General features: G+C 35.7%; 3 protein-coding genes across 15 annotated transcripts; 1 reads left to right on the forward strand and 2 right to left on the reverse strand.

Annotated features, from left to right (window-relative positions):
• Nucleotides 1-5830: 5830 nt before the first annotated feature.
• Nucleotides 5831-6962, forward strand: LOC124413560 (succinate dehydrogenase assembly factor 4, mitochondrial-like). Of its 2 annotated transcripts, none has more exons than XM_046894237.1 (3): nucleotides 5831-5981; nucleotides 6054-6158; nucleotides 6225-6962. In XM_046894237.1, exons 1-3 carry the CDS (start codon nucleotides 5933-5935, stop codon nucleotides 6392-6394), a joined length of 324 nt encoding a protein of 107 aa, XP_046750193.1. In that variant the 5' UTR covers nucleotides 5831-5932; the 3' UTR covers nucleotides 6395-6962. The 2 variants fall into 2 exon arrangements, with proteins under 2 accessions (XP_046750193.1, XP_046750194.1); XM_046894238.1 differs by having other exon boundaries at nucleotides 5832-5985.
• A 94-nt stretch (nucleotides 6963-7056) lies between these two features.
• On the reverse strand, nucleotides 7057-20262 carry LOC124413528 (protein polybromo-1). Of its 8 annotated transcripts, none has more exons than XM_046894168.1 (27): nucleotides 20148-20262; nucleotides 19784-19898; nucleotides 19092-19337; nucleotides 18759-18887; nucleotides 18511-18690; nucleotides 17853-18297; nucleotides 17559-17671; nucleotides 17310-17408; nucleotides 17177-17239; nucleotides 16853-17005; nucleotides 16615-16782; nucleotides 16333-16499; nucleotides 15900-16194; nucleotides 15619-15824; nucleotides 15134-15473; nucleotides 14441-15028; nucleotides 13939-14096; nucleotides 13632-13804; nucleotides 13273-13445; nucleotides 13045-13116; nucleotides 11677-11865; nucleotides 11325-11447; nucleotides 9541-9787; nucleotides 9170-9320; nucleotides 8951-9000; nucleotides 8751-8868; nucleotides 7057-8665 (listed from the first exon to the last, which is right to left on the reverse strand). In XM_046894168.1, exons 2-27 carry the CDS (start codon nucleotides 19886-19888, stop codon nucleotides 8449-8451), a joined length of 4968 nt encoding a protein of 1655 aa, XP_046750124.1. In that variant the 5' UTR covers nucleotides 19889-19898; nucleotides 20148-20262; the 3' UTR covers nucleotides 7057-8448. The 8 variants fall into 8 exon arrangements, with proteins under 8 accessions (XP_046750124.1, XP_046750127.1, XP_046750126.1 ...); XM_046894171.1 differs by having other exon boundaries at nucleotides 18771-18887; nucleotides 19784-19899; nucleotides 20072-20238; XM_046894170.1 differs by having other exon boundaries at nucleotides 16856-17005; nucleotides 19784-19899; nucleotides 20072-20238.
• Nucleotides 20263-20938: 676 nt separating this feature from the next.
• On the reverse strand, nucleotides 20939-24366 carry LOC124413539. 5 transcript variants are annotated; one of them, XM_046894206.1, is made up of 2 exons: nucleotides 24349-24366; nucleotides 20939-23537 (listed from the first exon to the last, which is right to left on the reverse strand). In XM_046894206.1, the coding sequence occupies exon 2, from the start codon at nucleotides 23501-23503 to the stop codon at nucleotides 21710-21712; it is 1794 nt and encodes a 597-aa protein (XP_046750162.1). In that variant the 5' UTR covers nucleotides 23504-23537; nucleotides 24349-24366; the 3' UTR covers nucleotides 20939-21709. The 5 variants fall into 5 exon arrangements, with proteins under 5 accessions (XP_046750162.1, XP_046750161.1, XP_046750160.1 ...); XM_046894205.1 differs by lacking the exon at nucleotides 24349-24366 and adding an exon at nucleotides 23981-24295; XM_046894204.1 differs by lacking the exon at nucleotides 24349-24366 and adding an exon at nucleotides 23698-24295.
• Between the last annotated feature and the right edge of the window lie 202 nt (nucleotides 24367-24568).

A 24568-nucleotide genomic window follows, 5' to 3' on the forward strand; every position in this document is an offset into this window, starting at 1 on the left:
AAACAAAAAATGTATCAAAATTACAATGCATTCGTTGGAAAAGATATCACCTAGTCAGTTTGAGAACGTATCCGGTAGATAAGAAATTCCATGGGACAAGAAAGGTTACGCAACTTGGCTATTTTATCCATCAAACATTCCATGGCCTGATATTTGAATTTTGATGATGTCATTAATACTTTTGCTGAACAGAAAGCCCGAAAAAAAGAATTTTAATTATAAACATTATATACTGAAACAAAAATTGTGATTTGAATCCAGTACGATCTTCAAATTAAGAGTTATTAAAAAATCCACTAATTATAATAACGTTTTATGTACCTACTTCACGTACTGATTCATTATAAAATGAAAAAAAAAACTTTAACGTTGGTTGACCTTCTTTATATTGGGTGAAAAAGGGCCCCATCCGATTCATTTGCCACGGGCCTTCAACAGTATAGTTACGCCACTGGCTGGGATAGTCAAAAACTTTGATTAGCTGAAACAGACAAAAGGTAAATCAACTGAAACAGTCAAAAGATTCAATTAGCTGGAATAAACAAAAGCTTGATTAGCTGGAACAATAAAAATAGTTTGATTAGTTGAAATAGACAAAAGATTTAGTCAGCTGAAATAGACGAAAGGTTTGGTTAGCTGAAACAGACAAAAGATTTCATTAGCTGAAACAGTCGAAAGATTTAATTAGCTGGAATAAACAAAACTTGATTAGCTGGAACAGTGAAAAAAGTTTGATTAGTTGAAATAGACAAAAGATTTAGTCAGCTGAAATAGACGAAAGGTTTGGTTAGCTGAAACAGACAAAAGATTTCATGAGCTAAAACAGATGAAAGGTATGATTAACTGAAACGGTTAAAAAGTTTGGTTAACTGAAACGGACAAACGGTGTGATTGGCTGAAACAGACGAAAATACGATTAGCACAATGACAAAAGTGCGTACACCAACAAAAACAATGTCGTTTGAGAGAAGACTAAATATTTCTCGGTTTACTTTAAAAAAAAAAAAAAAATAGTCCGTTGCCCTGAAACAAAGGAAAATACATTACAAAAAAATTACTTTCATTTACCTCAGACGTGTTCTATACATACTTACGACAAGATTCTTCACCATCACTGTACACTCCGCGATTTTTATCCCCGTGAATTGACCGGCGGCTTGCAAATGCCGCGCTTTCTTTCAGAACCAATAGGTATCAAGTCAACGCGCAAAAGGTCAATTGAACTTGAAAACTCAATTGTTCGTAAAAAGATTGATTGAAAAGCCGAAGGCTTAACACATCAAGCATGATTGACTTTTTCATATACCGCCCACTGTCGCCACCCTGATTATCACTCGTCGCGCAAATGACGCGTCTGATTCCCGTGATTAATCTACGCGCAAAAAGGCGCGACCGATTAATCCGTCAAAAACTCTTAAATGTCTAGGACTTGTCGCAAAATTCTGTAGAAAACCAATCCGCATCTGCATCTTTCTGAATCCGACACATTGCGATGCGAATTGTTCTTCCGAGATGCGAGTCAAGTCCGGGAGGGAGGTCGGAGGGCATGCATTATTGTGTGGCGTGACGGTCGGCGGTCCTCTTCGACGCGAAGTCTTCGAGCGCAGCATCTCTCCCCATCTAGCGTACCACGGAACGCGATAGATGGTCCAGAGATGCGTTTTGCCCATTCAGACGATCACAGAGATCAATTGAATAAAATAATGATAGACAATGACTAAATAATTGAATTCAATAACGACTGGAAAATGATATCAAAGTGACAAGAAATGGGAAATTGAACCTCGTTAAAATTTGAAAGCTTACTAATAAAAAGTTTGGAGACTTCTATATTCAGTCTTTCACGTGTTTCTGGATGAAAATCACTGTGATCATTTGACGCTGTGGATTACAAAAGTTAATAACATCGCGATGCATCGCGACCTTCCTACCCTCGCCTGATTCCCAACGGAACCACCCAACGGAAATGTTGAAAAGAGATTCACACGCACATCCACATCAAAGCACGCGACGGATCCCACAACGACCACCTACCTACCCGATTACCTATATTCGCTCTAAACGATTCTCCATTTTTTCCAACACACATCATTCATCCTCATTCGCGCCGTGGTCACTGTGACTTACTTTGTCATTGATTACCTGTGGGGAGCAAAACGTTTTTGTACCATAGTCAGCGAGAGTATTGTTTTAGACATTGCTGGCGGACTATCGGTACATCAACCTTTTGTAAAATGGATTAAAAACATCCTGTCAGCATTTTTCTAAGCGAGCTAAGCCTGTAGTTCTTCCATAGTTTCTGGGCATTAAATTGAAAATGATTCAAGATGTATCATGCAAGCTAATTGCGTTACGTTATGCCAGACTTTGAAGCGTTAACAATTAAACAATCGTTTGAATATGTTTAAACCTCAGGTTTATCCACCACTTAAACGACATCATTGTAATTATATACTCTGTAGCTAAACACAATCTGTTTTCGCGAATGTTGAGTAAGCGATGGTAACCTGTCGCGATGCTCATTCCACTTTCAGCAACGTGCAAAATTTCTAAATTTGAGTAATTGTGGTAAAATAGGTCCACACCGATAAAACAGAAAAAAAATTGACTGTCAGTCAAGCACCGTTGAGATCGTGAGTGAGCCTATCCATGCAGCTAAGAAATCGAAGATTTGTGCAACAATTTTTACCGCCACGCCACGTGACAAAGGAGTCCCAGGGAATTAATACCCATAACCTAAACACATGCAAACTCACCAACGTTGCTGAGTAATGGAGAAGTTACTCGGATGTCTCTGCTTAACTCTGAAAAAATGAAAGAGGAAGCTCGAATTAATTTAGCCACCTGGATTTTCTATTATTACTGTTGTCTACTTCCATATTTGTTTACCGCATGTTACACAATGACAACAATTAGGTTTCAAATGCAGCACATTGAATAACCAAACAATAATTGAGATAAGTATTCTTACCTCCTCCGGGTTGCTCCACACTTTACGTGTATGTGTAGTAGTCCTCGTGGCTTCTCAGGTTGTATGGGGGTGACGCACTTTTCACACTGCAATGAGAATATAATAAAATATTACAATAAAACACTAACAGGCTAATAAAATAAGAACAAATATTGAATGAATGCATAAAATTATCGAGCAGCTAAAATCAAGTACGATCAAACGGGACATGGTAATTAAAAATTATATCGAATCTGTACCTTTCAGTTTTATTCACTGCATAGCGGGTGGTTTAATTTTTACTTTGTTGTCAGAGGCAGATTGATTGGATTACGTCATTTGGATCATCGCTAAATGTGGTCGATAGTGCTGCAATATAGTGTGCTCCTGTTGACAGGTCAGAAATAAAAACACTTTATTAGTATTTGTTTTGCAAAACAATATGCAAACATTGAAAAATGACCGTTATTTTTTGTAAATATAACGAAGAAGTGAATACCAATCAATTTTAGCTAACTGACAAATTTTTCCGATTGAAAGTAGCCCAAAGGTATAATCAAGAATGATCTCAATCGTGTACCTGTTTTTTAGTCTTCCACAAATTTGCGAGCTCCTCAGCTTGTGTATTTTGTTTTCCAACATATATTCCCAGGGTCACTCAATGCGGATACTTGCTAACTTCGTTCATTCCTGCAGTAGATCAATTCTGTAACCAGGTGAAGAACAAAACCATAACATTTTTTTAATATCTGATCTAATTCAACATCCATATACTCAGATTTGTAGGTAATGCGTTATGGCAAGTTTTGGAATATTTCACCGATTACATGAATTTGTGAAAAATGATTGGGATTGTTTTATACCTGTTGTTCATATCTAATAAATTCATCAGTTCCGCTACCGAGTGATGTCTTCCAAGATTTATTGACAGGCCCTTTCAATCTAGGTAATCACTAACGCCAATCAACGTTGTTGCGGTCTCTTTCTGCAATCAAGTAAGATAACACAATATTTTGTTAGTACTTAATGTATCTTCAATAACGATTTAAACAGTATTCAATATTCACCATAGTTATCCAAGACATAATAGGCGCGCATCAGAAATCAATAACAGTTGACGATTTCGATTCTCACTCGAAATTTCGAATCGATTAATAACGCCGTGATGCATCAACTTTTCTTCAAAGGTAATAAAGCACTACGAAATGGAGGATCCTTCCATCGATCGATTCCCAGAAAGAAATTCGGAAACGCATGCAACCGCTTACAGTTTTTTCTTACATAGGAAACAACGCCAAAATCAACGACGCGATAAAATTTTCATTCCAAAAACGTGTGTCCACGTGAGAGACGCGATCCACGAACCGAAATCCGAGACACAACTCGCGCGAAGGTCACCTTCCGAAAGGTCCGTTTTTTCAGAATGTTAGAAAGAAAACGACAACGGAAGATTATCAAGTAACGTTCTTGTCACGAAACCCTTGTGATTATATGCAGCGTAATAATTACGCTCGATTCCAAGCCCATTTACACTTTTTGTGTTGTAGCTGGCTGCATAAACAGACTGAGTTAACTTGCTAACAATACATCTACGCACTTACCGAAAATCAGCCGCACAAACAATAACAAACGACACCCGACGCTGAGAGTCGAGAATCGAAATCGCTACAAGCTGAAGTTGCACAAATGAATGAAAATTTGAGACACGATAACTCACCTTCGATGTCCTCGGCTGTTTTTGTTTCCGTAACTCGGCTCTTTTATGGATCATACGCCGCATGCCGTTCGTATATTATTCACAGTGAGTTTCGTGGGCATTATACACTGATCAAAAATTTGAGACACTATAACTCACTCTCGGTGTCCTCGGCTGTTTTTGTTTCAGTAACTCGGCTCTTTTATGGGTCATACGCTGCATGCCGTTCGTATATTATTCACAGTGAGTTTCGTGAGCATTATGCACTGATCGAATCACGATACACAGCCTTTTTTTCAACCGTAAGATACCGGTGCTAGGCCATGTTCCGAATAGTCAAAGCCTGTAGATGCAGATTTGAATTCGATCTCAACTCACGGATTGCGTAGCTCCACTACGGTTGCTCGGAAGCGACTGACACCGCGCTGCGCTCGGAAGTGATTCGCGTCCGCGACCGGTCCGATGGGAACTGCGTACGACGCGACGCCGTCAAATGTTCGAAAAATTGCCGTTGGTCGCGACGTCAGGCGTCAAGTAAAATTTCTGGCGACGTCCAGCCGAACGAAATACGTTGACCGAAGACATATTCGGTCATTCTTGAGGGACCACTTAGTGGAGAAAAAGTCCTGCAAAACAATTTTGAGACGAAAAGTTTCTGACCTCTGAAAATCGAAAACAAAGGAATGTAACCCCTTTGGATTTTTTCAGTCGAAACCTGGCCGATTTTGGAAAATACTTAAATGAATAATACATTATGTCGATGTAATTTGGCGAGAGGAATCGATTGCGCAGAGTCCGCATATTCCATCAGCTACTTCATTTCGCTTCTTTATTTTCTACATTTTTTCACACTTTCAGTTAACAATCCTAGATTTTTAGTTCTCCGAATACAAATGTAATTGAGATCCAATGACTTAACCACGTGGGTTTCGACGCAAGGCATCATGACACTGTTTTAGCTGGTGAGTAGGTCCAGGGTGCCTGGTAGTATCGAAGTTTTCTGCACATATCAACTGATTTCAACTCTACCCAAGTGCTTGATTAGGTACCGACGGTACCTACATACGTATACTAAATGCTTCGGGATTTTGTTTCACGCGCAGTGAATTAGAAAGAGACGAAATCACTACACATCTGGTGGTACGCGTTTCAGGTGGATCACATTTCTATAATCCCTGGCGAAGATTTCGTGTGCTGTTATGGAAGTCGTAGAGGGTTCAACATCAAACAAGTGAATAGTGGCAGCGAAATAAATATCTCATTATTTTCTTAATCCAGCCAACACCATGAGCCAATTCAAAAGATTAGCTACCCGAGTCAAGTACTTTTATAATGGCAAGTATGTGTTTTTGTGTATAACAATACGAACGTCTATAAAACGAACTAACCTGGTGTAATGTTAAATAGTGGGATCCACTACCAGATTATCATCGACTGGGAAAACAGGCTCAGACGAGGAAAGCCATAGGATGCAAGAGTTTAAGAAAAAACTCAGAGAACGCACTCCCATAGGTAAATATTGGATCATCGAATATTTACAATTTCCAGTTACGAATTTTTTTCAAATAAATTTCACAGGTAAACTGGAGGATCTAGAGGCAGGTAAACACCCTTACCAAGAAAAGGAACCCTTAGAACCCCATCCTAATAATACAAACCCAACAACTGGAGAAGTCGGTGGACCTCGCGGTCCTGAACCTACTCGTTATGGAGATTGGGAACGAAAAGGACGAGTATCGGATTTTTAGCAATAATACTATTTGTATAAAGGATCATGAAATTGTTAAAATGTACAGAACATTTACTGTACGAATCTACCTATAGGACACATATGGATAATTTTCGTTTGCATTGTGAGATAATAAATGAGATTCCAGTAACATTCTTATACCTTGTCACGAACGCCTCAAGACAATTGATTGTGTCAACCGAATACATTTACTATCAAATGCATATATGTGAAGTTGTGCACGAGTTTCTTATTGTATATTTCACCGTATCCTAGATAACTGAAAATTTGTTTTGTTTCCTTGTTGGGTCAAAGTAATTACAGCTTTCTCACATTTGTGGGATTAATTTTCAAACTATTTTTGCATTTTCTCCAATTTGATATGTTGCCAACAATAATGAATTTCAGGAGAGCAGCTATATGGCAGCAAGTTAGAAGCTTTAGCAAAAGTAAGTTGGCATGTCATTATATTGATGCAGTGAACACTAAGAAGATTCATTATGAGTCATTAAAAAAATTCTATCAGTATAGTACAAAATTGTAAATTATGTCTCTTTTGACTCAATATAAATAAATGCTAATGACTAGAGATATTGATCAGTATAAATATCCTTAGTTATAATAACGTCATATTTACTATGTTTTTGAAGGCTGACAATAAGCATAATCAGTTTTTATAAATTATGTTGATAATAACGAATCATAATTTATCCACGATTAGGCAGAATAAACATGGCTGTGGGAATTTCTCCATCGGATGAAGAAAATCAAACCAGTAAGGTTGTGCCATCCGAGCGCATGCAGGCATTTCGTAAAAAGCTAAAGTTGGAGCCAATTCCAAGTACGATATGAACTAGGTTTCTATGAAATACGTAATTACATACTGCTAATTTTAATCGTAATAATTCGAAAAAATTTCAATTTAAAAATAGTGATTTATTGTAATGGATTATTCGAGATAAATATTATCCAGCACAGGTTGTGATTTAACTGTAACAGTAAATAATTAAATGAGCATGACGTTCGTAATTAAACTTTCCGCGAACAGTGGTCTTACACTAATTAATGATACAAAATTGATTGATCGAATTGAAAAACAATACAAGACTTCAATGTCCTTTATATTATATCACGTTGAATGTAATGTCCGTTCGAAGATTTGTGCCCGTGTTAAAAATTAACAACAATCGTGATATAATTTTATAGATACTGTAAATAAGAATCAATTTTTAATAAAATTTTCATATAATGTAAAAAAGCTCTGTCATAACAGAAAAAATTTCATTCTGCAGGAGTATCCCCAGGCATGAGATTCATTGACCTCATGCTTGTAAAAACAAATCCAAGCACTGGAGAGGTAATTAGTGACGCCGAAAAGGATCCAACAAAATGGGGTGATTGGCAAAACGGAGGACGAGTATCCGACTTTTGAGTCCAGTTAAGATTTAGATATTATTTGTTTGAAGTATTAATTTGATTCATACATAATATAAACGTATATCCAAAGTTCAAGTACAAATAACAATCTCAATCTTTGATATCAAAAAGTTACTGCCAATCGTAGTTTTAATTCTACCTATGTAACTACACAATAGTACTTATGACAAACGATTTATAATTCTACTGCCACTTCATACCGTGAGACTTGTCAACGTTAGATAAATCAATTTTCGTGTTAAACTATCCATGCCGTCAAAATTATATATAACCTCTTGTAAGGGGTTTCCGTTAGCGTATATTGAGATTTGAAATTTATATGTAATTACTATGTCAAAATTCTTTTCCTCCAGCATATAAATAAAATGTTGAAGTTTGTTTAGCATTTATTCAGTGATAGAAAAAGACATAATTGTAATTGAAAAAAGTACTTATTGGTTGAACAATAAATTACTTACGGCAACATTTTTCAGTGCTGAAACTTTGTGATTTGGCACATTTTGGCGACACTGATAATTAGCTATTATGAATATTAGTCTATTAGCTCATCTAACGTTGACAGGCTTGAAAATTGTCATTCGTGTTGCAGCAAATAATCATTGGGTGGTATTATGTGTTGATGTATTGATGAATCAACTATAACGATTTGTTAATGGCCAGTACGTCACGCATCATCATATCTCTGAGTGTCCATAAGGCATTGACAACATTCCCGTGATTACCTACACCGTTACCTAGCCACTCTGCGGGTAACTTGGCAACATCTGGAATTTGTGTGTTTTCAGCATTGGCATTCATTTGCTTATCCCAATTTGATATATAACGATTTTCCGTATTCAGACCTTCGATATATCTGGAAAAGTGAAATATTTGAGAAATGTATGTTGAAAAAAAAGGAAAAAATCTCCCAAGATAATTTTAGTCTAATATACACATACCTCAAATAAGCATCAGAATGCAATACGCGACTGGGTCGAGGTGGAACCGTAATAAATACTGGTTCTGGCTGTTTAATAGTAGGGATAACACTTGTTTGTGTTGCAGCTGCTAAGGTTTCTGAAAAGGTATAAACATAAGTTATCGAGTTAAAAATACTTAAATACACATACAATTTCAAGCAGAGAATAAGCTTTCTTACCAGTTTCCATTGGCGGTAGTATTGTTGGACCTTTGGAAGCCATATAATTTCTGGAATATTAAAAAAACAATAACTTCAATCCTGAAATATCATGTGTAGACGTAAGCAACTTTACTAAGAGCATTTATTTGACACGAATAGGTGATCTATCAAGAATTATAAAATTTTCTACAATCAAGTTCAATAATAATATAGAAATAGAATGCAGACAATTCTTACTTGCTCCTTTCTGCCGGAGGAACAACTCGTCCATTGCTTTTGAGAATGTGAACTTCTTTGACGTGTCTTGCAAGACGCTGTACACTTGGGAATGGAGGCACAGATTTTTTCGTCCTGCCACAGCCACGCCACTGACATTGAAACTCAACGTCTGTAATAAAAAAATCAATTACATTATCCAGAATATCATCACGTTTACTAATAATACGAATTTATTCCTGGAACCATTAGTTCTTATCAGGTAATTTTATTATTCGACAGTCAAATTCAAAATAAAAAACTAACAGGATTGAAAAGTAAACATTTGAATATATTTCAAGGTGTAAGCAACTAGAATTTCAAATTAAAAAAAAAAAAACTTGAAACCATACCAGAACTAGCATTTGCAAAAGATGCTTGCACATGACCATTTTGTTCGGCAATACAGTGATCAATGCAGTCAGTCATGTCTTCAAATTGCCAGTCACATCCATCCCAGCAACATTCGAAAACTTGGTCAGGCTGTTGACCAACCCCTACGACAGTAACTGGTTTGCTACCAGTTTGTCCTCCATCTTCGTTCATTTTGATTGCTCGTTCTTCCCACGCCTGCTTCTCTCCAGCAGGTAGCTTCCTCCACTATAAAGTAAAATGCCACGCTACTCTAGTTTCCATTTTTTGTATTATATTGAGGTTTTTCCAGTGATATTACAGCTAAAAACTATACAATGAGCTGACTTATTAGCCGATAGGAGTAAACCACCAGAAAAACCTACGAGGCTTCAAAGAAGATGTGTCCATACGTACCTTTCAAGTTTATTTCAGTACAATATAGGAAAATTAATCACGAATTTTTGTTCAACAATAATTTCACTAGGAATTTACTTGCTTTATTACAATGGTCAGAATGCATCGAGATCTATTATCATCGGCATAATCATTGCACCAGTATTCTTCTTCTTTTTAAGTGAAAAACTCGTAGAATTTCCCAGAACCATTAATAATTTGACAGCAATTTCCCTATATTTAATGAAATATAAACTCAATATGACGACCTTAGAGAGTGAGCACCGCATGATTCGTACAATATAAATGACTTTAGAAGAGCCACCAGTCGCATACAGATACAGAGTATATAATAGTCATTGAATCAATAATACCAAAGGATGCGAGAAAAATAACTTCAGAATAGAGCAGTGAAAGTAAATAATGTCGAAACTATGAAATTGAGTTACAAAATTAGGTAGATGGACGTGAAGAAATTCAAAGGATATAACCATCTTGCACCTAATTGAACCCTCTATGTGTTCTTTGTGTGTAACATTTGCAAGAAAACACGAACATGTTCAATTCAAGCATATAAATCATAACTCTTAATTTCGCAAGCAGCACATCATTTGCTAGTGTAGCTATTTGCGTATAATTAATTCTGAACTTCTTATAGAAATAAACCTCAATAACAGAAAAATTTTATAATATGTAATACATAGTTGATTAAATATATGCTTGCCATGAGATACTAACTATCTTGAAGTTAATAAAATCGATATCTGTATTAGTACGACTATTGACCATTCAGAAGACATTTAAAGGTAGTTATGGATACTAAATAATGTCAAAGTGATGGGTAACTCAATGTAAAGTGAAAATACCAATTTAAAAAAGATCAGAATTCCAATTGATCTGCAATTACAAGTAAACATTTGACCAGTACACGGTCCCACATAAATGACAGATATAAATTCTAATGCTACAATTTCTTAGTCCTGTTTAAGAAATAATAATATGCCTTTTTTAATAATACTGTAGAACCGTTCGTAGAATAAACGAGCAATACTTCTCTTCTCTACAAAGTACGAAAATCCAATGCCTTATAGATGGTACAGGCATACTTTACATTGAATAATTATCAGCATCATGCATAGAATTCAATCAGATAATCAATTTTGAGAAGTATTCCACCAGGATTAGATTTAAATTGATATTTGGGTCTTTTTGTAACTATATAAGAAATTAAAAATATTATTAGGTATATTCAAACAAAAAAATTTTTTTATCCAGAATAAATGCAGTTACAGCCAGCTCGGTCACCATATTATAGTTAAAAGTGTAAATGACATCTTCTTTAGAACCCTCTGAACAAACCAAAAACCAATAATAAAAAATAAATAAGTACCTCGTTGCCAACAATTCTGCTAATCTCCCCAAACGACGATTCGGGATTGTTTTGCGTAATCTGCGTTCGCATTTTACTCGAATACAAAATATAGCCCGTAACTAATTTCTTACCAGTGGCTTTCTAAACAGAAGAAAACACAAATTATAATGTCACCGTCTTACAAATAAACATTGCTTGGTACACCTTTTGAGGGAAACATAACTATTCGTCGATCTAAGGATACAAGAAAACAATTAAATAGTGCAAAACGAAAAAATATGCTGGCATATTTCTGTAAATGAAAATAATATAAAATTAAGAATATAATAGATAAAAAATCATTAGGCTGGTGATTCTGTACACAGTGTACCTTTTTTGCAGAAACAGGTGTCTGAACGTTTGTAAGGATCGGTTGAGCTTCAGCAGAGCCAACGGACGGCGGTCCGCCAGCATCCATGCTGTCCTCCCCAACTCCTACACCAACTCCTATTCCGACTCCTAATCCAACTCCCATGTTTAATACATCGGACTCCAGTTTCGGCAGTAATGGTGATGCTTCCTATACCATTTACGTTATATTATCTTAAATTATCTATTGTCATGAGCTATACTTGTAACCAGCAATTTAATCCGTGTTCAACGGGTTCTATTTTTCCGTTTTGTCCAAACGGATATTTTAATTCAGGATAAGAAGCAATTACATAAATCCTGTATTATTTGATGAGCATTAACTTTGATGCACATTATATCTAGATGTCAAAGTTAAAGCCAAATCACTGTAATACTCATAGAAAAATTTTGTGCAAAATAATGAGTCCTAATAGTGAATTTAGTACTCAGAAAATGTATATGAATTGTGTGGAAAAAAAAATAGGAATTCATTTCGAAATGTGAATTATCCACTGCATTGAACTTGTAATAATAAAAACGCCTTTGAAGTACTCTATTGATACAAAAGTCTGCATTCGCAGTATCATCACTACATGGAAAAGCGGGAATTAACTGAATTTTGAAGTGATCGAAATCTTGATACTGGAAACCAACACACATTACACGGTATTTCCGTAAACCCGACTTATCAACTCGTGCGTTTAATCTTTATCTCTTATTGAAATAGCACATTATGTCATCAATAAGTAGTTATATCTTTCAAGGTGTCCTAGAAACCCAAGGTATGTACAGTTAACATAAATTCTGTGAATAGACAAATGTGATGTTCGAATATTGCATTTTTGTTAAGTAACGCCAAATAGAAATTGTCACTGAAGTTTGATAGGAAAATGTATCACGATGTAACTTACACCTATGCTAACACATATGAATATTTACACAGTCGAGTAAAAAATTAGAGAACCAAACATTGCGAGTAATAAGAAACAAAAATGCAAATATGCCGGCATGAAAAAAGAAACATGCATAAACACAGAATAATTTATAATCATGCTATAGACATGTGATCATGACACATTTTTTGGCGTAATCAAAATTTAGTCAATGTTTGTGTCAGTGAGAGTATTTTCTTATATGGGCTCCAAACGTTCTTCGTTAAAAATTTTAATTTAATTAACTGAAAATTGAAAGCTTGATAGATTGCATGGACATCAGCGTAATATTTTAAATCTCTCGATAGCATGAGTTTATAGTTTTACTCTGTGGTAGAATGAAAGAAAAACATGCATATATTTAAAAATCTTTCGTCTATTATCTACCACGCTGTATTAACTCAATTATTCATTACCATTTCAAAATGAGCTGTGGCAGGTATAACTGCCTTGACTTGGATTTGAGCCTGAGCCACCTCACTTGGCACCTATAACACACATGTCACATGCAAAGCCGTATAAATCTGAAGTTAGTTGCGGACATACAAATATTTAAAGTTCCACGGTTTCAATACTCTCATTATTACTAATGTGCATATAATTTGTAAAAACATAGTTATTCGCTATTCAAAACGGTTATTTACTTTAGCTGGATTAATTGGCCTCCGAAAGAAATAGATTTCGTCGTCCGTCACTACTGAGCTATGATTGAATTTCTTCAATCCTTCTGGGCCGAGCTTTCTCATTAAATTTTTCACTTCATCGTATGTAGATTCACATATAAAAACGTCATCTTCTGGAATTTCTGTTGGTCTGCCTATTTCATGATAATAATAGAGGTCTCGTTAAAAAAACTTAATACTAGTGAATAATACATCAGTATAAAACAATAATAATATTGATTGAAAAAAAAAATCAACATCTGCCTTAAGAATATATATTGATCACTGATGCACCTTGGTTTTGCCACTAAATGGTATAATCAAATTAAAGGAATACTCACTACATACATATTCCCCGTAATCGAGTACAGCGCATTTGCCAACAATAGCAACTATCGGGTGTGTTCCATCCACGGTAGATAGGAACAACTCTTGCTTGTAAAATAATTTTGTAGGAGCATGCGGAATTTCTGAAGGCATTAAAAGCCACGGACCTTTGAAAAAACACTTTCCACTGAAAAATGTAAAATGTATGTACTTCAGAATCCTCCAGTGACTAATGTGTATGATCTCGTCAAATGACGGAGCTTGTTAAACATATCTGTGTTCCTGATTATTGATTATCTTAGACACAAATAATATACTCACTCTTTTGTCGACCATAGAGCATCGACTTGTGAGATTTGCTGTCTACCTCCATCCGTTGCCACATAAACAAAGTCGCCCGTTTTGATAGGTCCCACGCAAGTATTATACTGTTCATAATATGTATTTTCTGTGTCGTCTGGATTGAACGTTATCACATTCTGTAATGTGAATTAGATTAGATAAGGTTGTAGGGATACATGTTTAAATTCAAGCATGAAATTGTCATGTTACATAAGATAAATTTATGTAGCCGTAATCCTGTTGCAAAGATCAATATTTTTTCATTGATTGTAATGTTGTGTGTAAAAACTTATTCAATTATTATAATAAAGTTGTTGGTTGCAGATAGGTAATAATTTTCCAAGTACAAACAAGGCCTCATAAAGATAAATGAAGATAATGGCCAAAACCACTTTGTTGATAACAGCTCTCTTAGTGAAACTAAACTTAAGAATTGAAAAATGTTGTCTTAATTGGAATTCAGTTAATTCAAGTTGCTTACCGGTTTTTCTTTTTCAATGAGCTTTTCGCCTTCTTCGAGTTCTGCTATTTCTTCCTTATGTTTCTCAAGGCGTTCTTTATACACAGAAACGACACGTTTAGGCTCTAAAGGTCTTTCCCTAGGAACTAATTTCAGATGATCCGGATCAAAGTTCCACACCTTAATTTTTTTGAAAGCTCGCGCCTTTGTGGAATAGCGTGATTCGCATACATATACATCTTTTTCAGGGAAACCTTCAGGTCGCATTCTGAAATAATCTTTTACGCTCAAGACACAGCATCGTCCTGCAACTTTGGACAAAGGTACTGCAAGGTGGGAGTCACTTTTGAATAACTCTTTCTCTATGAACTTCCTTGAGGCAACATGGTACGTTTCACTTGGTCGATAAAATACATTTCCATACAACATTTGTTGACCCTCTGCATTAGTCCAGAGACGTTCTATCCGTATAACACTTAATTCCATGCCACGCTCCGTGGGCTCTACATATGCAAAATCACCAGCTCTGTAAACTTCCTGGTTGAAACTCATAGTTGCACCTCCATCCCCAACGCTACTACCACCAACACTGCTAGCATTACCGACATCCTAAACGTAATTCCCAGTTAATATTAATTATCCTTTATTGTCTCACCTACATCTCAAAAGTAACAAATTCCACGAGATTTAGGACAATTGGAAAAGGGTGTTCACCTTAACATCAACAGCATCGCAGCTCTCTTCTTCTTGCGGTAGCGCTAACTCCTGTTGGAGTTTGGTACGTTTTAAGTCAGCAACTTGGGCAGAGAGATCTAAAAGCGTGTAGTTAAGGGCAGGTGAGTGCAAAAGGTCTCCACTGCGAGTAACGTCATCTCGCGTTCGCAGGAAAAATGCTTGGAGCTCTACACTATCCTCAAAAGGCTGAGAATCGCTACGGGATAGTTTTCGCGCTCTTTCCAAACACGAAAAGACGTCTTCTTGAAATCTATCCAATCGTTTGTAAACTCCTCTATCCAACCGACGCTTTATTAAATCCAAAGACAGTCCTCTCACTCTGTGAAGAAATACATTATCAATTCCAAGCACTGCATGATTATGACAACAATCCAGCTATCTTCCTAATCCACTTGTACGGAGGTCAAATGCTTTAATGAAAAAAATCGTTGGAAGAAGAAACTAATTGCTAAAGTTTTCAATACTTTTTTCCTTCAACCATATCATGCTCGGGGAGCTCAGCCATTGAATCTGAATAGCATCGGCCCTCTTCATCCTGGTGATTATATAATGCTGTGAATATAGTGGCTAATATCTCTTGGACAGCAGCCGCTACATCAGGAACGCTTTCATCATCTTCACTTAGCTGTACTTTAGTTTGAAGCACTAATCGCTGTAGAATCAGTGCATCCTGTACCATAAATGATTTAGTTAACAAAGGAATATTAAAAGTAAGAACATAATAACAGATGCAAAATCTTCAAACCTTGTAAATCTGAGAGTCTGGTTCGTTATACTTGCAGGCATTGTCAAACATAAGAATGAAATCTGATACCAGGTCATCCAGATTGTCATATCCGTTATTTTTCAAAGTTGAGGCAATCTTTTCCATGTTCATTGGTTGTTTGATAACTTCATAGTAATCAGGATACTCGTTTTTATTTGGAAGTTTCATGAATATTTGGGACAACTGTCTGCCCTTAGCATCATGATAGTCTTTTATTGTATCGTACATTGTTCGCAATTTTTGTACATGTAACGGTACAACTTTCTTTGGCCTTCTGTAAAAACCCAAGAAATAGTTTCAATTTTAGAAAAGGATTCCACCAATTATAAGAATAAAAATAATATGTATGATAATAAGTATTAAAATTCATTATAGAGATCTGTTATAGTACAAAATTTCCAAAATTACTCACCCTACATTCCTTGTTGGTGTAGAAGCTGCAGATTTCACTGGTTTAACCAATTCTGGTAAGGGCCCCAGTTCTTTGACTTTGTCCATCAAAACCTTTTCTAATACATTTGCATCTTCATATATAAGCGACCCTTCTTCGTTATATTGGCGGCAATTATTAAACATCAACTATAAATATCGTTAACGAATTCTCCCATATTATAAGTATTAAAAATTTTACTTTCAATATTTACGTGAAACAAAAGCAACTGCTCGTACAAAGTGTACACAGTGTATTACTCACCTTGAAATCTGCAATTAGTTCGTTTTCATTCTGATATTTTTCAGCCTTAATATTAGCTTCAATACCCAACATATCAATGGGCTCCTGAATAATTTGATAATAATCTGGATATAATTTTTTCGATGGTTTTTCCATAAACATTAGCATAGGCTGCCTACCATCTTCACACTGAAATTTCACCAATCATGTGTTACATTAATTGTCAGATGTTCAAACGCGAAAAATTGGAATTACTTACAACGTATTCCATGACACACTTCACAAGAACATGCAGTCGCTTTTTCAATGGCACATTGTCCTTGTATTTTCCCCTAGTCAAAACATTCGATGCCCGTTTGATCAATTTTGGTTGCTGCAGGTTATTCTCTGAATCACTGTCTGATTCTGAATCCTAGAAGAATCACTTTGAATTAGATCGAGTTAACGAGATCTACTGCAAGATAAAAATATAAAAATAATGTGAATTTAAAGATTCAACCCATATTTTTTAAATCGGCAAACTAGCAACTTAATGCTAATTTAAAAAATATGGTTTAACCATATGAAAAACTTTCCTTTTTACCTGATCAAATTCAAGAAGTTCCTGTACCTTCTCTTGCATAATTTTCTGTAACTTGGCGGCACACTATGAAAACACATACCTAATTTTAGTTCCTGTTTATTTCAATGAAACATATTTCTGTGTGCAAATTTACCTTGTACAAACGAGACGTGTGGACGTTATACTTTTTAGCATTTTCAAACATGATATTCATATCACCTGCAACCTCACTGACTGTGCCATATTCGCCCTTCTATGAAAAAAAAAACCATATATCTATGTAAGTCGATCAAACGAATATGTGTCAGCTCATTTATTGATGTTTTTGCATGAGAAAACGTCAGTGTATACATGCATTAGAATTGCAAGAAATGTTCCGTTTACGTGAGTTTTTGTATCTCACCTTTATTTTAGTCCGTATCTGATATAATGATATTGGATTTTTTATTGCTTTGTAATAATCGGGATATAACCGTCTGGATGGTAATTTCCAATAGTATTCACTCATTCGAATGCCTGTAAATCCAAAACGAAATATTGTCTAATTTTGCACCTTCACTCATATAAATAAATTTCGTATACATATATAAATACGTTAATTTACTAGGTAAATATTTACAACCAAGAAACCAATATTCGTGACTTGAGGATAATTTTTGAAGATATTCTACCTTTGTTGAAACAAAACGTAACACACCTTGACTGTTTGTGGCAGTTTTTATGGTCTGAAATAGCTGCCAGTGCGGGTTGTCAGACTCTTCTCCATCATTAGCTTCCTCCTCCTCGTCATCACTTTCATCTTCATCTTCATCTGCAAGTGCAGCAGTCGCTGCTACAAGGGACTGGCCAGCACTTCTTCCTCTTTTACTTCTAGTAGAAGTTGCAGTAGAGGTGAGCTTTGGTACCATACCAGTAGCGCTAGACTCCTGTTTTTTAGCTGCAGAAACGATTATCTTTTTCAACATTTTAGCATCCTTGTATATTTGAGAACCTGGCTCATTGAACTGACAAGCATTGCGACACATGAGCATGAGATCTCTTTCCATTTCAATCAGTCCAGCATATGCTCCTTCTTGAATCCTGCGTGCGATTGTCTTCAAATCCACTGGATTCTCAATTATCTCATAATATTCGGGGTACAGCTGCAAATCAAATTCCACACTATTCAATTTCAGTAGATTTATGAAACGATAAAATGTGTATTTGTATTTCAATTTTCACGGTGCACCATGGAACGTCATAATTCTCACATTTCAGCCAAATTTACTAACTATTTAAGAAAATTGTAAATGAAAAATTCAAAGCAGTGTAAAATTTTTAACAACAAAATTGGGATATTCAGTGAAATTGCGAACCTTCTTGGAAGGTTTTAACTGAAATGGAATATGCAGTGGTCTGTTATTGTCTTGTGGATTTGTTGCAACCATGACTGCGGCAAACAAATCCTCATATGGTTGCATAGACTCTTCATCGGGGTTGGTAGAGCTTTCAGAAGTGTCCTCAGCGTCATCCTGACGAGTCGTTACTTTCCGTGCCTGACAAAGGACATATTAATATTAAGCTTCTTTTCTATAAAACTCACGTATTTTTTGAATTATCTTACCAGTCTGCCAACCTTAAGAATTATTTTTCCCTTTGGTTCAGAATCCTCATATTCTTCCATTATGCGATTTTTAGTATTCAGACATAGTTCCCACAACTCCGTTGCATCTTTGTACTCTGGAGAAGTCCGCTGCACAAAATGACAAAAATTACTATATAAATGTATCTGTATCATGAAGCAGGATAAACAGTAACGAGTAGCAGGTTTACCTTGGGAGTAATGAAACTGTAAATAAATTGCTTAGCTCTAGGTAATAAATCAATCAGTGTTGTAATTCCTATCTTTCAACCATCAAATTCAATTACCAGTTGCTGATTTGAAAAAAATATATACCATGTAAAAAGCTTTGGCGTTATTGACCATGAGTTGAATGTCAGCTGCCAAATCATCCATATCACGATATTCATCGGTTTTGAGCTTCTGCTGAACTTTCAATAAATCAATTGGGTTTGAAACAACTTCGTAGTAACCGGGTTCCTGTCTGCGTTTTGGTACACGAATAAAAGCATCGCACAACAGTGTTCCATCTTCTCTTTTTTGACTACGAAGAACATCATATAGCTGCTGGCAAAGGTCGCTCTGCAAAGATATATTTCAAATTGAAATTTTTTTAATCCACCAAAATTACAATGGCATCGCATATTCAAACTAGAACCCAACTTTTAGAGGAAACAAAATATCAATGGAAATTGTTGAATCAGAAGAGCTAAATTTGATGATATAATTACTTGAAAGAGTAACAATATTTCTAGTAAGTTATAAGTAAATATACCACAGATAAGTATGTATGTGCGAATGTTTCATAAAGATATTTCTGACGTTTCACTTGTCTTTCGCACATGGAATAGTTAGCATTTACAGTCTGCGAATGTGAAATTACTTCAAGTATGTCTTCCGAACCATATCTACATCAATCTTCCGAGCTTTGTATGTTTTTTCCCTTTCTATTATATCAGTATAAATTGAATCTATGAGACACTGCTTATATATTGCATCTGTATCAGAAAATCACACGGCAAAGTTACCGGATCTAATTTCCGTCGCCGTTTCGTTGGTTCCGGTTGTACATCGTCGGGATCATCCTCAGTACCACGACTCGCAACGGACGAAGTTCGACGGCGTTTATTCATCGCTGTGAGCCTGAAAAGCGTAAGGAAATATTGTTTATTTTTACGGCATATGACGCCATGTTAAATACAGTAGACCATGTACACTACGCACCTTACATTGGTGTAGGAATGATATCCGAAGCTACTCGAATTAATGGATAAAAGAATAACTAAATCGAGCTAATTTATCGCTCAACACTTAGCGGATCCCGAAGTATTGATGTACGCCGTAATTACATGTGGGAGTAAATCTAAGGCAACTTTAAGTAATGTTACTTGCCTGAGTTTACAAGGCTTACAAATAGAGTGGTGGCCACCATGCCTGCCGCAATATCTACCTCCTGATCAGCATCAAGATTTCTATCCAACATCCAAGTTTACATCCACGGGATAGAGTTGGGGATACGTGAGGGGAAACCCACTGAGTATTTATAATCCATTTCAGTGGGGACTTCGAGGTTGCGGCCATATTACGTTGTGTGCTACTTCATGAAAGTTGCGGCCAGGATCGCATGAAAGTGAAGAAAACCAACGTAACAGGAATTCGTAGATTATAAAAATTGAATAACAAATTACGGATATCAAGAACAATGGGTTAGCGTTGGTTAATCATGCTCATACTTCATTCCCCTATTCCGACATCCGTGGTTCAAGAGTTTTCTGTGGAGTCTAGCTCGTGATGTCAGCCATTATTATATTCTTCAGTCAACGCTGGTCAACGCATTCTGTCTAGCCAGTGCAAAATCGCTGACTAGCTAGTGCTGAAAATTGGACAATGATAACAAGTCGTGTAAAGTTTCGCGCCACATGCATATGAATCACGTCGCACACGATGAAAGCCTTCAGTTATAGTTATAAATTCCTGAATCCCGCTCAAAGATTAATTGTTTATTCATTTTCAAGTAAGTATAAAAGCAATTCGATGAGGCAATTGAATGATATATACGTAAAAATACCAATAACATTTCAACTTTTATTCGTAAAATCCAATACCATTAGCTGAAAGATTCTAAAAATTTGTGAATACATTAAATTCAAGTTGTAGATTGATTATTTTGTAAATAGGTGTGTGTTTCAATAAATAGCTGTATTTAGCATCTTGATGGAGGATAGTGATTGAAAAAATATTCAGTCACTTGGAAAAAATACCAGAGTGTAATTTGTGCATTTATTTGAGCTCTTCAACTCTTCAATTGCAACTGAGTTAAAGCTATACCATGTATAGGTGATACTCGGGTATCTATATAGTACGGATTTTATCAACTATTATGAGTATATATAACAATTTCTTTGAACGCAAATTATACTCCTCGGATAGTTACATTTATACAATCTTCATGCATGTAATATGCATACAACTAAACTTATTTAACAATCAATTATTGCACGTAAAAAATACTCATGGCATTCCAATTGGTTCATATTTAGCTGATAAAAATGACAGATAAAATTAAAAAGTACAATGCCATAACTATGGAATTTATAATATTACAATGTGCAATATTCAAACTGTAAAAGATAGTGTGACTACTTAACGAGTTTTCAGTTGCAGTTTTAAATTAAGTGATTATAGAATAATTAGACTGTGTAATTTCATAACTGTCACAGTTTTGAACACTTCAAGGTCACAGAACGTAATTAAATATTAAAAAATAGTGCAATTTTGAAATTATAATTACATTAGTAACTCTTCAGGGGTAATTCAGTCTCTAAAACATCTTGATCTCAGATTATCCCTCTGGATAAAATCTTTTTACTTTTTATAATCTAGCTTTTTTTACCAGCATTCCTGGGGTTTATTTCGCAATGTGCCCCAAATAATTTCTCAAACCTAACTTGTCTTCAAGTTTTAGAAATTCCTTTAACAATAATACTTATGCCAGGAAGGGAGAAAAGTTTTCTCAAATTATTGTATCCCCTAGGACCAGTTGCCTTAAGTATATCTCTAGCCATAACTATATCTGTTTTAGTAAACCTTGGCTTTTTAGACGTCTTGTTAGAGTTTCTCAATTGTGTTTCTATAAATCGCTTTTGAATAGTCGATAGATTACTGATACCAAGATATTCTCTTTGCTCGATTGCTCCCAATGCTTGATATCTATTCTTCTGACTTCGAAAGAGCTTTTTCCTTAGATTGTGGATGTAGGATAACATTTCAGTTTCTCTAGAGGTAACGTCATGTTTGTGAATTCGAAATTGTTTATAGAGATCCTCATAATCGGCATACTTCTGTCCAAATCGCATGTCGCCTCTACTACTCGTCTCAGTCAAACCATCACCATCAGGATTATGTTCCTTCGTGCCCTTCACAGATATTTTACTCGATGCTGAACAATTGGTTGAATCTTCCGAAAGATCACCGCTTTTTTTTGGACAATAATTACTTTCGGGATTTAGTTCATTATCTAATTTCAAGTCGCTGGTATTTTTATTTTTCACCAAGGTAGCAATTTGGATGTCACTGAAACCCCCCATGGGCGAGGTGTTACATTTCAAATCAATTACGTCTATCGTGTGAAGTTGTTTCATTTCCAGAGCATTTTTAGAGTCATTATCATTTTCTTCTGCATTTTTATCCAACAAATATTGAAACGAACTAGTCTCTCTGCTTAACCCATCAATGTCCAACGGATCTTTTTCCAATACCTCATCGCTATCAAAGTCCTCTTTGTCATAGTGACAATTCAGTTTATTGTCATCAAAATGTGTGTCAGCTAGTCCGTCTATTTCATCTATAGCACAACTCCTCACATCCACTATTTTTGGCTGTGAAATAAATGAACTTCTTGACTGAGTTTTTAGAAAATTCAGCTTGGTATCCATTCCCCATTGTTCTAAGGGAATTAGTTTAATATTGGTTCCAGTTTGACCAATACTGGCAATATTTTCATATCCTTTTAGGACCAAATGGACTTGTTTCTTTGGCTTATCATCTGTTATTGTTATCAATTGATCATCAGTATTTTTTACTCGTGTAACTACCGTTGGCGAAGCTGTTGCAGTATGTTTAGCAGTAACCTGACATGTAGAGCTAGAATTTGCTTTTTGTTTTGATTTCAAAATTTCCCCGAATTTTTCAGCTGCAGCAGCATTTGCTCCAATTACCTTTTCGTCTAGTTTAACCAATTTGTACCCCTTTGACCTTGTATTTTGCTTGGATATTTCATTTCTTAAATTTTGAACACCAATATCTGAAACAATTGGTGGAGTAGAAGCAGAAGCAGGAGTAGGATTTACAGGACTCAATGTATTCGGACTAATATTAGAAAATTTTCCAAGTGGAATAAGCTTGCCCATTACTTGACCAACTTCATTCTTTACAAAAGTTGGTGTCTTTTTGTTCAGCTGATTTATTGGCAAAGCCAGCGGCACTGCTTCGTGACTTCGCTTCAATGAAACAACTCTGCTTTTGTTTTCTCCAGCCTTTATCATAAGCTGACTGTTATCAACTCTAAGCGGTATCGTCCGTTGCTTCATATTCACAGTACCATCTTTTAATTTGACAGGGGTTGACAGAATGAGTACCCTTTGATTGGGTGATGGTGATTCAGAGTGCTGGCCTTGCTGCTTTTCTACTTGATGAAATTGCAGTGCCTTAGTACTCGACGGATTCTTAATTGGTGGTCTTTGAGCCATTCTGACACTTTACTTCCTAGAAGAGGTGAGGATTCTGCAAAAATAAAGCATACATATTCTAGCATGAGTTTTTAATTTAATGTATTAATGTAATTCTATCCTTTCTAATGGTAAATTAGATATTGAAATACATTTGAAACATTCTTTTGCTGGCAACATTGTTGAGTAACATGCACATAGGATTAGATATTTACTGAAAATTTTGAAATGCTGCTAACCTTAAACGTAGTTATAAATCTAAATGAAATATAATGTAATAGCATTCCATTGTTGTTAGTGAAAATGCTTTTTTGTAATTCTTGGGTAATCTGTCAAACACGTATGGTTAGTTATTTCATTAAATTTCTGGATTCAAATTCAATTAACGGAATTATTATTTACAAATAATGTATTCAGTGTTTTCATGAAACGTCCAGTACTACGTGAATTAATTTTTTCGCTGATACAAATCGAATCCAACAAAAAATTTACAATTACGTGTTGTCCAGAAGACTTGGGTTGTGTATGGTGGAATTCGCAGTGGAGAGCGCGTGCGCATTAAAATCTCCGTTCCGTAGACAGCAAATAAATTTCCTGATAAACTCGTAATGATTTAAGTTTAAATCGTTGATCTAACGATTTATTATTGATACGTTAAATATCAACCCAGTGTCCTTTACAACTATTCATTCTCCATCGCAGATGAAACTGCACCGTGCACTCTAATTTGGTACCAGCCAATTACGAAACGACTTTGGTTCAGCGCGTCGATGAAATGGCTTCGGCTATTGGCTAGAAGGTAGGAATTATTGAGAAAATGGAGCCGCGAAGAGATTCGTGAAGCTTGATTGGTCGAATATTCTTACCGAAGACCATTTCACCACATTGCCCGTCTGCCGTTCGTTTGAAATTATTATTTGACACTCGTTGATCTGTGAATAATTTTTTTAAAAGTCAAATATCAGTATTCTCAATTTATGATAAGCAACCATTCGTACGCGATTAAAGTTACTGGTGGTAGATTGCTACCATAAAAACTAATCATCCTCGCGTGTATGACGTCAGAGAATGGACTGATAATGCTGT

This window comes from Diprion similis, chromosome 12 (assembly GCF_021155765.1).
Source record: "Diprion similis isolate iyDipSimi1 chromosome 12, iyDipSimi1.1, whole genome shotgun sequence".
NCBI classification, from domain to species: Eukaryota; Metazoa; Arthropoda; class Insecta; order Hymenoptera; family Diprionidae; genus Diprion; species Diprion similis.

Excerpts from the sequence above, each read along its gene's own strand:
- LOC124413539 (XM_046894206.1), bottom strand. The coding sequence starts at position 23,503 with ATGGCTCAAAGACCACCAATTAAGAATCCGTCGAGTACTAAGGCACTG.
- LOC124413560 (XM_046894237.1), top strand. The coding sequence starts at position 5,933 with ATGAGCCAATTCAAAAGATTAGCTACCCGAGTCAAGTACTTTTATAAT. Across the intron at positions 5,982-6,053 it reads AGTCAAGTACTTTTATAATG|TGGGATCCACTACCAGATTA; the intron begins GCAAGTATGTGT and ends AATGTTAAATAG. Across the intron at positions 6,159-6,224 it reads CAGAGAACGCACTCCCATAG|GTAAACTGGAGGATCTAGAG; the intron begins GTAAATATTGGA and ends TAAATTTCACAG.
- LOC124413528 (XM_046894168.1), bottom strand. The coding sequence starts at position 19,888 with ATGAATAAACGCCGTCGAACTTCGTCCGTTGCGAGTCGTGGTACTGAG. Across the intron at positions 17,006-17,176 it reads AACTTCTTGAATTTGATCAG|GATTCAGAATCAGACAGTGA; the intron begins GTAAAAAGGAAA and ends TGATTCTTCTAG. Across the intron at positions 13,117-13,272 it reads GGCCAATTAATCCAGCTAAA|GTGCCAAGTGAGGTGGCTCA; the intron begins GTAAATAACCGT and ends TGTGTGTTATAG.